A 17,671-nucleotide genomic window follows, 5' to 3' on the forward strand; every position below is an offset into this window, starting at 1 on the left:
CCTCCATGGTGAATAGAAAATCCAAAAAGTTGAACATTCTTTATGAATGCAAGTAAAGGGGGACCACATTTAGCAACAGCTAAACTATATTAAAACATCAATTTAATCCCTCACAAAACTTGTTTAGTGTAATCTATGTCTCATTTATCTAGTCGTATCCTCAATACTTCTGAAACACATGAAGCTCAGCCTAAGTTCAATCAGGAAGATCTTCTCTGTGCTCACCCTTTCACATTTCTCTCCATCCCACTCTCACTACTCCCTCTAATCAGCTGACTATGGGTGTTCACTCCTCTAGTTATCCAATCACACTTTGCCATGATCTCTCAGCCAATCAGGATGCCACTGCAAAATTTTAAATCTGCTCTCTCTTCTGCTGATGCCAGCCATCATTTTAGGCAGAATCTTCGCGCTGGCAATCACACACCTTACCTTTTTCTTTGCAGTCTCTTGTTGATAGTAACAGCCTTGTGCGATTCCTCAGCAGCAGCGGAATCATCTCTCACTCATCACGTTCTCCAGTTCAGGCAATTTTCGCCTGTTATAAGTCAGTATTGTCAACGTGCAACTTCAGCCTTCGTTTCTATCTCCAGTCTCGATCTCAGTGTCGTGTACGGATTCAAGATACGCGCCCAAACTACACGTAACATGATCTGTTTCTTCGGGACACTTTGCATACGCTACGAGAAGCCCCTGACTGCAGTATGCAGTTTCGGGCGGAGCTCAACGTGGGCCCACGTGTGGGTAGAGACCATAGGTAGAGACACGAAAGTGTCTTCTGGCGCCTTCTCCTCCCTTCAACATGCTGTAGAGGGCAACATTAAGCTTTTTTTGTGTACAACCTGCCGGAATTTTAGAAGAGGGAGAAGAAGAAGAAAAAGAAGAAGAAGAAGAAAACTAAGAAGAACAAGTATGGAGGTAAACTTGACTTTCATTAGGCTACGTTTTAACTGACTATGTTGTACCAGTCTATTGGCGTGTCTCAAATCACATACTTCGGTTAGTATACTTCTATGTAGTATACTATGTGCACTATGTACTCATTGGGGTAGTGCGCAAATTTCGACAGGGTAGTGATGTCTCAAACCAAACACGGCTACTCACCGGGAACGATGACCGCAAATTAGCTAGTTAGCATACTAGCATTAGCATTTGCGTTGTTCTTTAACAGGGTTGTAAGTTATTGTTTGATAGTTAATTAAATAGGCGTTAAGTAGGACCTACATTCAGACAGCCATCACTGATACAGAGTGTTGTGAAAAATAAGGCTCTGAAACCTTACACATTGCTAGTCATTGCCTTCAATGTAGGTCCTACTTAACACCTGTTTGTTGTTTGTTTGGTGTGGGTTTTACAGGTGACTGACAACGCTGATGCAGGCACATCGTGATCATGACGGCTGGGGCTCAATCATCCTATTTGCTCTATTCTATGCCCTGATTAAAGAGGTCCTTGCGATGGCAGCTCCGTCCTGGCGGCACTCTGGGCCGTTTTCTCAACCCTTGTGCTTACAATTGTCATGTTTCCAGACTGTCTGCAGTTCAGCGGTATGCCACACTGCTCAGTTCTGGTAATCACAGTTCCCAGTCGTAAATAGTTTAATGTAATCTCGTGCACATTAAGGGCATGCATAGTAGTTGGTAACTCATTTTGAGCTCAGCAAGATGGCCGCATGGTCGCCCTCTCATACACGGATGGCATCATTGCACCATAGATGCTCCGTTCGTATTCAGCAGTGATCCAGAGCATCATTTGTCTACTGCTTACAGGGGAAACACAGCCAGTCAGTATACTCTCGAAGATGCCCATGCAATCTCATCCTTGTAGTGACACTCGTCCAGTACAGTGGTAGGGCATTTATCATAAAGGACCCACTACACTACAATAATCTTGGTCCACTTATTGTTGAGAGAGATGCATTTAGTATCTAAATGATAGATGCTTGCTTGCCTTTATCATGCTGCTCAGTCATGTGCGACCTCACACAAATGCACAATCACGGTCTGTGGGACCTCAATGCTGTATGCACTAACACCCTTGGTATTAAGGATTTCACGCAAATGCTCTATCATGGTTTGTGGGACCACATGCCGTATACACTAACATCCTCGGTCTTTGGACCTCATGCAAATGCTCTATCATAGTCTGTGGGACCTCATGCTGTATGCTCTAATACCCATGGTCGTCGGGACCTCATGCAAATGCTCCATCGTAGTCTGTGGGATCCCATGCTGTATGCACGAACACCCAAGGTCTTCGGGACCACCCTCTGAATGCTCATACGTGGTCCTCGGGACCCCATGCAATATTTAATTTTTGTTGGTCGTGCGACCATTAATTTCTGTTTGTCATACGGATCCAAGTGTCCTGAAGCCCCGACATAAAAAGTTGTTTGGCAAAACGTCATTTGAACTCTGTTTTTAGCCTCATTGTAGCCTGTAGCTTTAACTGCCTCTCTGTACACTTCAGGACACTTGGATCACTACGGACGAGCAGTATGGAGATATTTTGTGGTTTCGATTATGTGTTTTTGGACGTTTTAATCTGGGGCGCCATCAGCCTGATTGGGTGGAGTTGTGTTGCTACCCACTCTCCCCTGGGATCTCCGCAAACTTCACCAGAGCCTCCCTCGGCATGAGGGTGAGTAGATAATGGCTGAATTTTCATTTTTGGGTGCACTATCCCTTTAATGTAAGACCCCGTCCCAAGCTGATTGAAAATTTTGGTTTTCAGGGCCTTTAACTCTTGGTACTTAGTGGCTTTGTATTTTATATTAAACTTTGCATTGACTTGAAAACATGTTTAATTTTTTTTAAGATGATTAACACTTCATGTTTTCTCATCATAACAACATAACCATTAACTGTTCATACTGCACAGCAATGTTCAGTGATCATCACCTTTTAGCTTAAACCACTCCAAGGTATTTATTCAGGGATGTGATCTCCCTCTCAGACAGAAACAGAACACTGTATGCTTCCTTCTGATCGTCTCAGAAATCTGTTTGAAATAAGCTTTAATCATCTAACAGTCATTGGTTAACATCAAGTGTACATTTTCCGTTTGGCTTAAGGAATCAATAGAAGTGCATAAGAGTGACTTTACATACAGTACACAGTGGAATGGTTTGCACACCCCTTGAGTTTGAGAACAAAGTTTTCAAATGTCAGAGAATAAAATCATTTGTTTGGCAGTAGTAGCTACTTTTAGCCACTATTGGTTTTATTGTTAGTAGCTGTTGAACATTTCCATTATTTGTATGTGATATGCAAAATCCCTACCCCACAATAGCCTGTTTACATGTGGCTTTATTTACACCTATTTGGTACCAAGAAATGTCTCAGACAGTAGCATTCAGCTTAAGTCAACTCCTAATTTTTACTTCTCATATCTGTGATATGATCATCATCATAAGTAACATGACATTGATGCTAATTTACATAATTAACAACAGTAGCCTTTACAGTAGTTCCCAATACAACAGCATTAAAGGACAGCTACACCCATGCTATTCATTCACTTATTCATTATCCATGACCATTTATCTTGTTAAGGGTCACAGAGAGCTGGAGCCTATCCCAGCTGTCATTGGACGAGAGATGGGGTACACCCTGAATATGTTGTCAGACTATCACAGGGCTGACCAATGGAAACAGACAGCCATTCACGCTCACATTTACACCTACAGGAAATTTAGAGTCACCGATTAACTCAACCTGCATGTTTCTGGGCTGTGGGAGGAAGCCAACGCTGCCATGGGGAGAACCCAGAACCCTCTTGCTGTGAGGTGACAGTGCTAACTACTGCACTATACTGTGCAGCCCTATGACGCAGATACACAAATAAAAAATTGTACTCTCACCTTATCAATTAGCCTCTCAACTAAGAAAATAACTAAAATAAATAAAGTGAGCTCAACAAATAAAGCAAAAGAATATTTCCACCCAACATGTACAAAAGGCCCACATTGTAGAATGACACTTTAATTGTGGCCCGTCCAAATCAGCAAAAGATATTGTGAAATATTTTGTGCTTCCATCCACTGCTGTTCTGCAAATATCAAGACAAAACGTTGGTGGTACTAATTTTTCAGTCTGGTGCAATTAAACCATTGAAGGAAGCACAAAGGGATGGTATAATTAAAGAGCTCCACTCAAATGTCAAACAAACAAAAACACTGTTGAAAATGTGATGAAAATACAGTGTTTCATGTACAGTATTTTATAGGGAAGCATGATATTGGATTTTTTGCTGATATCAGGTATGCTGATATATAACAAATTATTTGGCTGATAACCAATAATGACAGCGGTATATTTCAGTGATCATAAAGTCTCTTCTGTAGTGGAATTAACATCATATTATACATACATGCTCTTATCATGATGGCCCGCCAGCAGATGGAGACTAGGGCTGCAACGATTAGTCGACTAATCGACTATTAAAATAATTGGTGACTATTTTAGTAGTCGACTAATCTGTTTGAGTCATTTTTCATAGAAAAGTACTATAAAAGTACCCCAAAATACTCTTATTGCAACTTTTTACGTTCAGATATTGGCAGCTTTATACACTCTCCCATGATGGTGAACTAAAACCCTTTGGCATGAGTACAAAACAAAACATTAGATGACATCATTTTGGGGTTTGGGAGGGACAGGCCGACATTTTTCAACATTTTAACCCATTTTTCGATAAAACGATTGGTCTACTAATCGAAGAAATAATCAACAGATAGAGTGCCGAAGTCACGCCCCTTCCGGTGAAGCTCATGGGACCTTAGATCGGAAAAAATATGAATGGCAGTGAATGAGGAGAGAAATATTATCTTTTGGTCCCGTTTGAGTTGTGACATGAAATCCAAATATGTCGTTAAGCAATTTAAAACATAAATTTTAAGGTCAAGAAAGTCATACTTTGTGGTAAAACTGTTGAGATATAAGTTTTTGAAAAAACGTAATTAGAAAGACTACACAGGAGGCGGTCGCGTATGTGACGTCATAGCTTTCGCTCGCTTCCAGCAGCTTGGAGTGACTGCAACCTGGCACAAAACACACAGACATCTTCAATCACAAATCGATTAATCATAAAACAGTGGAATTTCAGCGGGGAGGCCAAGGTGCAGGAAGCGAGCGAAAGCTATAACGTCACATACGCGACCTCCTCCTGTGTACTCTTGAGTCTTTCTCATTAAAAAGCTTATATCTCAACAGTTTTACCACAAAGTATGACTTTTTTGACCTTAAAATGTATGTTTTAAATTCATTAACAACATATTTAGATTTCATGTCGCAACTCAAACGGGAACAAAAGATAATATTTCTCTCCTCATTCACTGCCATTCATATTTTTCCGATCTAAGGTCCCATGAGCTCTACCGGAAGGGGCGTGACTTCGGCACTCTATTAGTCGACAAAGAAAATAATCGTTATTGTCCCTAATGGAAACATGAAATAGAATGCTTTTCAATGTATGTAATATTTATTCATTGTGCAAAATAAGAAAAAGCATGTTGGTCCATTCTGATTTTTTTTTAGCCATTTTAAAGCCAATCTCAATACCAGTGACATGCTGATATTATCGTGCATCCTAGTGTTTTAGTATTATTTAGTAGTATTATTAGTTATTTAGTAGTATTTTTGTCTGCAGCAATTTTTGGTCTCTTCAGTGGATGTCATGATTAATTTACCAAGTCTGTTCCCACTGCACTTTCCAGTGTTTCCACTCAGGTTTTTGTGTGCAAATTGAAAATGCACATATATTAAGTGGATAGAAATGCACTGACAGAAAAAGTGTCTATCATTCTCCTCCTGTTGATCTAACACCGCACTGACATACAGTGGGAGTGGGCCATACATGAAATTCCTATTTTGGTCATCAGAACATTCACTTAATGGGGATGTCAGCAGAGGTTAGGTGCTGGGTGCTTAATATTCACTTAAGTACTCAACCTTATGAGGTCTCATATTTATGTGTGTTTTAGCCAAAGATTTTCCGAAAATGTATATATTCGAAATTAAAAATGTAAACACTATAGTTCTGTCTTTTTTTTTTTTTTCAAAGATATTTTTTTGGGCATTTTGCCTTTAATGGACAGGACAGGTAAGTGTGAAAGGGGGAGAGAGAGAGAGAGGGGGGGATGACATGCAGCAAAGGGCCAGAGGCTGGATTCGAACCCGGGCTGCTGCGGCAACAGCCTTGTACATGGGGCGCCTACGCTACCACTAAGCCACCGACGCCCCTAGTTCTGTCTTAAATGTAGATTGTTTTTAGTCCTTATGTGTACTGAACATTTCTGACCCCTAGGTAGCATAAAAAGAAAACACTGTGACAGATCACAATGCACACTGACACTCCTTATATGGATCTAACATGGGAACACTGGTATGAATAGGCCCAGAGTAGACTGCACCCATTTACTCAGATTGGTTCATTTTCTACAACAGAATAATTAAAAAAAAGAAGAAGAAAAAAAAGCAATTATCACATTAAAATAATCAACACAGAATATTCATGTTACATGTTCATAAAAGAAATATAATTCTCTGTTGCTTTCATAAATAGAAAACACAAAGAAATCACAATTTCCTTTGAAATGCTCAATAAATGGTGCAAAAACTCAAGGGGGGTACAGGTTTTCCCACTGTAAGACTGTAAGAGTTCACATGGCTTGCTTATGTACAATATTGCAGTGTTTAGTGTGAATGCCTAATTGGTGCCATGGAGGTGATGTTATCAAGGTGCACTGACATTTCCAGAGGCAGCCTGTCGTAGATATCCAACAGTGCAATCAGCTGCAGAAAACAATTTTTCTGCAATAGAGGCATTGGGAACACATCCATAACCAGCTGTAGGGGGAACATACACACTCATTAAAAAGACACACCTCAAAAATACAGTTTTGTGTGCCTATAACCAATGTACAAAACTAAAAATGCACCAAAATGGTTTTCTAAAGGCAACATATTCTCAACCATGTTTGCCAACAATAATCCATAAACAGATGCAAAAAAACTGAAGTGATACTCAACTTATATTCTTCTATCAGTCTGGGTTCTGCAGAGGAACTCTCACTCTCCATCTGTGGTGGATGATACTGTGGGAGTACTTTTAAAAGTTTTCACAGATGTTTTCTTAACTTCCACCATGTAAACTGGTCCCTTCTGTTACCAACAATGATTAAAGTTGCTGTTCTCTGTAAAGGATCCACTTACAACAGCCACCTTTTAAACTTGAGAAGTTTACTGTTTGATAGTGAGGATTTTTTCAAGTCAAATCTTAATACAATACAAATATGGCATCATACGTACACTGACAGAGGTATTGTCCTGTCCATACGAGCAATGAAGTGATCCCTGTTGTGCCACTAACTTTAAGAGATGAAATTCAACAGTCCTAAAGCCAAAATGACAAATCGGAAAATAATTTCTCTCCCCCATCTTTTACAGAGTAGTCACGTTAGGAAGGGATTGGTTTAGGCAGTGGCGTGGGGTCCATTAAGGGTGCCGGGGTCCTGCCTCTCCTGGACTGGAGGAGCCAGGGATCAAACCCTGATCTTCTGGTTAGTGGACCTTTTACTCCTGAGCCAACTCGTTGTGTTGTATGTGTAAAATATTTAAGTTGTCACTCTCACAGAATTCCTGACATGATTACAGAATCATGTAATGACTAATAAAAAGTGCTGTCTGCTAAAGGGTGCACTTTTCTCAGCCCAATGGCGGTATATGTGTAATATGTTCAGTTTTTCCAGGTGTTTTTTTGGTTGGTTGACAACACATGCCGAAAATAATGAGATCTGAGGTGTAAAATATTACACCCAAGACTTGTCTTTCACCCAACTCAGTGGCTTAGGATGGATTATGTCTGTTAAAATTAGCTCGGGTGGGTTGATAATATTTTGGCCTGGTTTGTTATTGTCCGGACATTTTCCTTTAATTTTCTTCAACATTAAAATTCTTTTTTGGCTAAAAAATATGTTTTTGTACCAATCTGGCATCACTGTAGTGACTAGAATGCTACTTGACCAGGCTGGTCAACCACCGGCTTCTGGCTGGTCAGAACAGCCCACAGCAAGGCGATTTAAGATTACAGAAATATCTGTAGAAATATCCAACATATATTTGTGAATCTGGGTACATTTTATGAACCTAAAAATATAAGGTTATTATTAGAGCTTCAGAGAGGTGGGAATGAGAACAGGCAGGCAGGTTTCAGGTCTGTACAGAGTACTGAACAAAAAACACCATCACATCACAGACAGTATAATAACATCCAAAAAACAAATTTCCCTCTCAGTGGTTTCTGTGACATGAGAAATACTTTTAAAATACTTATCTTTCAAAATACAACTAGAATTACTGCCTTGCAGTTGTAAGCCTCCGCAAACATCCGGACTCATATGCAGCTATGACAGTTGAAATATGAATGATACTGCATGGAAGCTACATATTGTAAATTAGGGATGCTTCACACACATCTTCAAACTGACAGCACAGAAGATCTATACAATCAGCACATTTTTAAGATGTGTGTCACCGATAAAGTGTCTGAACATTTGTCACCCCTTCTGTTCCTGAGGTATGACGTTCAATAATGGCCAGAAGTGTTTTTGCTTAACATTATGATGTCAGAGTGAAGTTGACCTTTGACCTTTTGCATATTAAATGTCATCACTTCACCATTTTATACTATTAGACATTTGTTTTAAATTTTGTCATAATTAGCACATGAATTCTTAAGTTATGACTGAAAACATGTTTTGTGAGGCTACAGTGATCTTGACCTTTGACCTTCAACCACCAAATTCTAATCAGTACATCCTTAATTCCAAGTGGATGCTTGTGCCAAATTTGAGGAGACTCCCTGAGGGCCTTCTTGAGATACCGCATTCACAAGAATGAGACAGAGACAAAGGCACAGTGATCTTGACTTTTGACAACCAAAATCTAATCAGTTCATCCTTAAGTTTAAATGGACGTTTGTGCCAAATTTGAAGAATTTCCCTCAAGGTATTCTTGCGATATTGCATTCACAAGAATGAAACTGATGAGGTCACTGTAACTTTTGACCTATGACCATCAAATTGTAATCAGTTCATCATTAAGTCCAAGTGGACGTTTGTGACAAATTTGAAGAAATTCCCTGAAAGTGTTCAGGAGAATGGGACGGACATAGAATGGCTAAACATGAGTTAAAAACAATAAAAATAAAACATACGGACATACAGATGTATGGACAGAAAACTCGTAAACATGACGCCTCCAGCCACGGCTATTGCTGGCATATGCTGCCATAAAAACATCCAAAATACACAGAGCTACCCATAGAGCTGCAACCTAGAGGAAAAGTCACACCATGCCACTGCTTTTGGGGTCTCCTGGTGACAAGTGGTCTGGGGAGTTGATAATGTAATTGAAAAGTCCCTGGTTGTCTGACTGGCAGACATTGCATGTCATGCCAAGAAAATTTAATGTATTATAAAAGAGGGAGGGATCACTTTAGCATAAGTATGGAAAGAGGAAATGATTAGAACAAACAATAACTCTTTAAATGTACATACGTCCTGGTAGTGCTGTATTAAGATGGACTTTAATTAACATAGCTTTACCTTTACTTTAACAGATGAGTATCACTGAGTTTTTTTTTTTTTTACACACATCTTTCTCCTGGTAAATAAGAAGTTAAAAACACAATGATATTTTCCGACAGCAATAAATCAATAAATTAGCAACGTAGTCAATGTATTATCTTGCTAATTTGACAGTTGTATGTAGTGTCATAATCTGGAGAAAAAAATCACAAAACTTCCACTAACACGACTCCTCACAGAAAACTCTTATTGGACCGATAGCGATGGTGCATTTTAAAGCTGATACAGTATGGGATATGTGCTTTCATCAGCTGTAAACTGATATATTAGTGTGTCTCTGACCAGTACAAACACACAACACTGTCAATAAATAGGTTCACTAGTTATTGCTAAATTTATATAATTCACATTTTAAATCTCAACAACCTCGTTACAATGTGAGGAGTGATTGGAGGATTTTCTTCACAACATTATGTGTACAGTACAAGGTAAACCCCCCAGTTAATAATATAACAAGATTATCAGACTGCCCTCTGAGAGAACAGTTTGTAATCTGAGTAGAAAGAACCCAAGCTGGAAATAGCACCTAAATCCCCAAAAGGGTGAAAGACGCCTAAAAAAAAAACAGCCTTCCACTGTGCTTTCATGTCTTGTTCCTGGTAAACATGCGCTCCCCTCGCAGGGTGAGGTGCTGCAGTTGGTACTGTAACACTTCAGTGTCTGATGACTCTTTAATGCTTATTTTGTCCAGATTAAGGTAGTCCAGAGACTTGGACTGAGCCCTCTTCCCTTTAAGCAGACAGAGAGGGAGTGGAGCATGTAGACCCCTACCAGGCTCCCCGTTGGCCAGGGACCTAAGGAACGTGTCGCTAGAGCTGGGCATACGCCTCCGTCTTCGCCCATTGGCAGCAGGAATGTCGTAGGGTTGGTAGTAGCGACTTTTGCCTTTGCAGATTCGTGAAGAGCGGTGGATACCCAAGTCCACAGACTTTGGGACAGTGCTCTGGATGGAGCTGGACACGGCCTCTGATACAGAGCCCTTCTCTGGAGTGCCCTCTGACCACTTGTGGGCCAGCTTGAGCAGCTCCTCACCAGTGGTAAAGCCTACCAGATAGTTTGAGTCCATGTGGAGGATCTGGTATCCTGCAACAGTACCTCTGATGGGTGAACATGGGGTGCTGGCACAGCGAGGTCTCTCTGCTTCTGGTTTCAATGTGGCTTTGATTTCAGCTGCAGGAAGAATGGAGACGTGTGTCCTTGACACTCCACTGATATCCATTTCCATCCTTACAGACATATCCTGACTGATGAGAGGTGGAGAAAAAAACATCAGTTGAGCCACTCTTTTGTCTGAGACCGATACAGAAGTTAAACAAAGCACTCAAAAGCCATATTTACTTAACATGTTAAAGGAATACTTCACCAACAAAATGACCATTTGTATCTCATTTACCAGAGGTGGGCCCAAGTCATTGTTTTGCAAGTCACAAGTAAGTCTTAAGTCTTTGCAGTCAGTTCTCAAGTCAAGATAGGCAAGTTCCGAGTAGAGTCCCAAGACCTCAGTTCCACACAAGCCATAATAACCTTTTCACCAAATTGAATGCCATTTTAACCACAAAGAAAAAATATATTAGATTTACAAAAGCGTGAAGGCTTTTTCCAAACGTGTAGTTTGTTGCAAGTTGTTGCATCTCCATCTGTAATTTTCAAACTGCATCTTTTCATTTCAATGGAGTTGCTCGCCTGGCGCATATCCCAGCTGCAAGCTCTCACTCAGCTCATAGACTTTACATTGTGATGACATCACAGATTTTTAAATTGCTTACTTGGCTCCAGGAAAGTTTTATAAATATGAAACTTCTATGGATCAAAAATTAACTATAGAAAGAGTCATAACTCTCCTTGTTTGCAGTTGGAGGTGTCCTGTCAACAGTTTTACAGACATTCCTTTTAAAATGGTGGTCTATGAGGAAAATGCTTTTGCTGCAATACCATGAGTGACCACTGGAGGAAATTGGCTGCAAGGCTGAGCAGTGTTCATGGGGTCCTAGATTGAATGAAACTATCCTTGGTATATATATTTTTTCCAACTTGCACTCAGTAAGGTAACAGTTGTTCTTTATGGTTCTCTTCTGCAACTTGATTGGATACTGCCAGATTGGTGTTTACACTACATGCCACATTCACCCTTTTACACACACTGTGTACAAGGTACAAGGTGCCATCTGCTACTCAGTAACCATTTACACACACTCACACACTGATGGAACAGCCATCAGGAGCACTTTGGGTACAGTTTCTTGCCCAAGAACACTTAGACATGCGGACCGGAGGAGTCGGGGATTGAACTTCCGATCTTCCAACTAATGGATGACTGATGATGATTTTGAACAAGCTGCAGGGTGACATAGTAGACTGAATTGCAGCTCCTCTGCTCCAACCCAAATGCACTTTGAGGTACTGACATTTGGCACAGATAGATTTAACGTAAATCAGTACACAGTAGTAGCGACACAATTTGGTTGGTACCCCTAAAAGTACATAGTTCAGAACCCCTCTCTGTGCTCAATGCTTCCTAAACACATACATGTTCACTAAAACCTTAAGATATAAAACATTGCTGCTTTTGTGCCTGAGCATGGCAGCATGGGAGAGATCAAACACGTGTGTGCAGTCACACACATGTGATGAGACTTCTTGTAATGACATGTTTTAATTCTTAATGTTTTTAGCAAAAAAGCGTTTTGTGTAAGTTTGTAAACAGGTGTTTTGATATAGTTTTGCTGTAATCAAATATGGAGACCTCGATTCATGAAGAATGTTTGCCTATTTTGAATTCTACAGTCACTGTGGAGGCATGCAAAAAATAAGAGCTATTTCATAAATTCAAGGTAGCACATGATGAGTAATTTATATACAAATGGTCATCTTGCAGGTGACGTATTCCTTTGAGCTATGAGATCAAGTTGCTCCAAATGAACAGATCAGTCCTAACTTGAAGAATCTTTACTTCTCCTCTAACTGTCACAAACTGTATACTTCATAGATTTTAATGAGCTTTTTATTAGGGATATTATGATTGTGGTGGAATTCACGCACGTACACGCACACACACACACACACACACACATACACACACACACACACACACACACACTCACACGCACACACACACAAATCAAAGCAGCCCAGTTACAAATCAGAGATAAAGATTTCACAGCAGACAGCTCTGGTGAAATGCAGTCTGCAGCACTGATGGACTTGGAATATCTGAGAATGTCACACTGAGTTCACACTGGACGCGGAGGTGCCCAGATTTGGTACACTGTCGCGCAGCCATCCATCAGCAGCCACCTGGCAGTTCACACCAGAAGCACATTTCGTTTTGCCTTTATAATGACAAGACAGCTGGAAATAGACAGGATGGTTGGGAGAGAGAGTGGGGATGACATACAGCAAAGGGCCACAGGTCAGAGTTGCACCCGAGCTGCTGCACAGGCCTCAACCTATATGGAGCGCACACTCTACCAGGTGAGCTAGCGGTTGCCCCAGAAGTGCATTTCTCTGTGCAGGTCAGCAAGTGATTCTGCTCTCTGCTATGTTTAAATCACATGTGGAGCTTTGTCTCTAGCACTTTTGCCACTGCACAAAAAATCAGCTAATGCCCACTAACATCTGGCTTTTTAATGTAATGGGGAAGTTTTCAATTGGCATTCAAACCTGGGTCAAATGACTCCACAGCAGTCACAACTGTGGCAGTCAGAGCTCCGGCTCTGATCAGCATTGATGGAAACACAACACCCACGTGAATGCACTAATTTTAGCCCCTTAACCATCTAAATAAAATGACGCGTCACTACAAATACTGTCCATCTCAACTCAGGCAGCGCTCAAACATCAATCCAAATTAGTCTTTACCAAGTTTGAAAGATAAACTGAATAAGTAAGAGATAAATAAAAAGAAGTAACCACCTCCATGCTGCTGTCTACTAACCTGTTTTCCGGCCTGTCCGTATGTTGTGCGTGACACACCAAAAAAACAAAAACAAAACAAGAAAACCCACACAAAAAGGCCTGCTGCAGAGCTGTGTACACAGCTCTGGTCTACTGGCAGTGGGAAAGGAGTTTACAGCCTAGTTTTAGTGGGTGTACCCATGTTTTAAAAAAATCTGCCTACACACGCTTATTTTGGTGGAAAAGGTGTATCTGTCTGCTTGTGTGTGCATGTGAGTGTGTGTCCACTAGTCTCTCTCGCTCTCTTCTTAAAATATGTGGAAGCATGGGAGGCATTTTCTATCATTTATCATAATCAGATTATGTATGCAATATCTGATATATATCCTTTATATCATTCAAAATAGATTATCAATGTGTTTTCCTGCCAGATTCACTTGCGTAAAAAATAGACCAGATGCCGAAACTGCCACTGCAGATCATGAGCCAGCCAGGGCGCTTGGCACCGTGCTGCGTCCAGTGTGAATGGCTCAATCAGTTAAAATAGGCGCCGAAAGCAAGCAGGCAGCCCTCCACTGAAAATCAGTGCGCTTCATGATGCTTGATGCTTGATGCTTGATGATGCCTGTCCAGTGTGAATCAGACGTCAGTCTGTCTGTCAAAGTGATTCATCAAACCAAAAATGTGGTCTTCAGACCCCACTTTGTTCAGCAGTTCATAAATAGATACAACTGATTTCATGACCAATACTGGATTTACTGGTGTAGTCTGTGTTAGCGATAGGACATATGTCTGTATAATAGCGTGTTCTTCATCTGGATAAAATATCACTGTATCAATGTGCAGATGGTGTTTGATGTCTGCTAAACTCTGTATGACATCATTATTTTACTTTGTTTCACGAATTAAAACACTGACACAGTTTAGAAAAAATGTATAAACTGCTGACCAGAGTTACTGATCAACAGCAAATTATAAAAATATAATAATAATATAATCCCTTAATTGTCTTATCAAGGAAACTAGCAAACCATTCTCTGCTCACAACTTCTGCAATGTGATGTTTTTTTTCTGTTTTGCACTATTTTAAATGAGATATCTTTGGGTTTTGGAGAAATTGTAATGGTTATGTTTTACTAAAACCTTTATAGACCAAACAATCAGTTTTGCAGATTGATCCATAATGTAAATCTATCTGCTTTAATGTATCTAAATTTCTCCCTTGTGCTCCTGTATATTGACAGATAATCACATTCACTGCTACAAACCAGTCTCCTGTTAACCAGTGACTTTGGTTATTCATCAGCATCACTGTAAATGTGCCAGTGTTAGCCAACAAGCTCATTTTTAACCGTTGTCCCTTGGCCTGATGTTAAATTGGCCATTAATAACTCAGTGAGTAAACTCATTCATAAAAATTATGACATCCATAATACAGTAACAGGGGTCAGTCTAATCTATTCTCATTTTTCTCTCTCTGATGCTCAACATGAACCAATCTGTTAACTGCAATTATCTCTAAATTAAAAACAGACTAGACCCAAACATTAATAATAAGACCTCACCTGACCCATAACTGCATGCTCAAAGCTGCTGCTGGGCAGTGTTGGCAAAGCTTGGGGTGGAGGACACTGTCGAGACTTTTCATGAATACAGAGGAGAAGAACCACTGAGAAGCCTTTAAGTAGTGCCTCAACACTGCCCTTTTTCTTTGACTTACTGTCACAAATTATTGTCAAAATGACTGGTTATCGTATCATTTTGAGTAGAGATACGAATAATATGAATTTCATATCTAATTGAAGAACTTTGAAGTAAAAATTGTGTCAGAGCAGCATTGACTCTGTACATCTAGAACCACTTAAACCTCACTGCAGAACACGGTCCCTCATTTTTACAAAGTAATTCATGTGTTGACTCAGCAGGGATAACAGTAAATGAGAAAAGTCAATCTACAGGAGAATAAATATCTGCAAGCAATACAGATTGACTAATAGTCTCAGCCTACTGCATTATATTCCATCATATTTTTATTTTGAACTGTCACCTGCAGTCTGAATTTTCTGTTTTCCCTTACATGAATCAAGACATTTCCACCATAAATTGATGCAGAAAACTTTACCAGAATGCAGAAAATTAAGTGTTTGAGGCTCAAAGTTTCCTTGGGGGAAATTTGATATATCAATCCTTCAATGTTTAAATGAAATGACCCTCTTGTCTGCATCACTGTATGAGCACTGAAATAAATGATTACATAAGTAAATAAGTAAAAGATGTGATATTGTGTGTAACTTCATTTTTTATTAATAATTATGAGAGGCTTGCCCTTTTTTTGCTTGAGCACCTGCCTCCAAATGTGTGTGCGGCACTGGCAGTTTGTGATTCGCTATTTTAACGCTTAAAATGCACCCCATTTCCGACTTCATCTGATACTGCTCTAAAGAGACAAATAACTAATACTTCATTAGTTGATTCTGGGAAATATTAATTCCACATGAAACATACTTTTTCTGTATAAACAAAACAAAACTTTCTTGAGAATAGATCATATTTCTGTGTTCCTCTGGACTCATCCTTTGTCTGCAAAGAACTGAAATTCAGTTTATGTCTTTGTCAGACAAACATGCAAACTGTTAATGTTCTATCAGAAGCCATTAGATGAAGATTCAATCTAATTTTGCTGCAGAATAAATCATATTGTGATCAAATGAAGGCTGGGCGTCATTAATACATCACAGTTAACAAGAACTCAGTAAAGGATATCCATAGCTTATGGCATGCAATTAAAGAATACATTAGTATTAAATCAATAGCAGTCAGAAATATTTCTATTACTATCTCTTCAATCAGAATCGTTTGAACAACAGCAGCAAAGTTAATACAGATTTAAGTGCTTCAAATATCAAACGAGCAGAATTTTAGTGCAGAGAACAAGCCAGTCCAATCCAATTATAAAGGAATTCTAAAAAATGAACATCATTAAGTCAACTTAGAATTCATAAATGTTTATCAGAATTTATATACAACTTAACTAGGAATCTCAATGAAAGAATTACAGAGTGGGAGCTTTTCACTGGGATGTGAATATGGCTACTATTTTGTAAGCACTGCTCAAACAATGCATGTTTGTAACTTATAAAGATGTAAAATAATGCTAGAATGCACATTAACTAGAACAGTGGCGTAAGGACGTCACGGCGGGCCCTAGTGCACACTACTATGATGGACCCTAGAGCACGTTATCGTGCATGTATTGTCTATTGTCTATTTGACACAAATAGAGACTTGATTGGACAACATCAACATACATTTAATTGAATAGTTTTTATAGTTTATTTATAGATTTTGAAGTGTATGTAGAAAAAGCATATTATTTTGTTTTAACTAGCTACTGACTATTTACAAAAAATAAAAAATAAAAGAGTAAACCATGACGTACATGGGTTTGCCTTTTTGAGGACATAAATAGTGCCACCATTTTTAAATCAGGCACAATCTTCTTTCCATTATTCCTCTTTGAACACAGGAATAAATTCAAGGTGGCAATCTGAATCACTTGCAAGGACCCACACTCTCTACGGGCCCGTCCACCCTATGGGCCCCAGTGCAACCGCACTGCCTGCACTGTCTATATTTATGCCCCTAAACTAGAAACTGTACCCCTAACTCTATTACATACAGCCCAAACAAGGTCTGTCAACCACTGATTATCTTTAGATAATAGATAGACATCGCCTTCACAATATTAACAGTGCATCCAAATTTCTGACATCTTCTGCAGTCTTGTCAATTGATGTTGAAGGCATATGACAGGCCAGAGCATTGATTTCCTGTTTTTACTGTTGCTTTTGGACTGTAAGAATTTATTTGTCTCAAAAACAAATACAAAAGGTTGGGTTATGAGTAGTCACAAACTACTGGTATGGGGGGACATGACTCCCCCTTCAGTAAAGCTGTACCCCCCTAGAATCATTTGAGACACAATTAATCATTTTTGAACAATGCAGTAGTATTTATTGAAAGCACAATGTAAGCGGTGCTCATTATAATCGCGCAATAATGTGCTATTTAAATCTTAAAAGATTTAGTCCCCCCCTCCCATTCCTAGTAGTGGTATATCCCACACTC

General features: G+C 39.6%; 1 protein-coding gene across 1 annotated transcript in view; it reads right to left on the bottom strand.

The window, feature by feature from the left end:
• Positions 1-9,569: 9,569 nt before the first annotated feature.
• Positions 9,570-17,671, bottom strand: part of macir (macrophage immunometabolism regulator) — a 12,703-nt gene continuing 4,601 nt past the window's right edge. The window contains exon 2 of the mRNA XM_050053662.1: positions 9,570-10,893. Coding sequence (XP_049909619.1) covers positions 10,233-10,886 — 654 coding nt within the window. The 5' untranslated portion in view covers positions 10,887-10,893 and the 3' untranslated portion in view covers positions 9,570-10,232. The remainder of the gene's footprint in view (positions 10,894-17,671) is intronic.

The sequence above is a fragment of the Epinephelus moara genome, chromosome 9, assembly GCF_006386435.1.
Source record: "Epinephelus moara isolate mb chromosome 9, YSFRI_EMoa_1.0, whole genome shotgun sequence".
In the NCBI taxonomy this organism is placed as follows: domain Eukaryota; kingdom Metazoa; phylum Chordata; class Actinopteri; order Perciformes; family Serranidae; genus Epinephelus; species Epinephelus moara.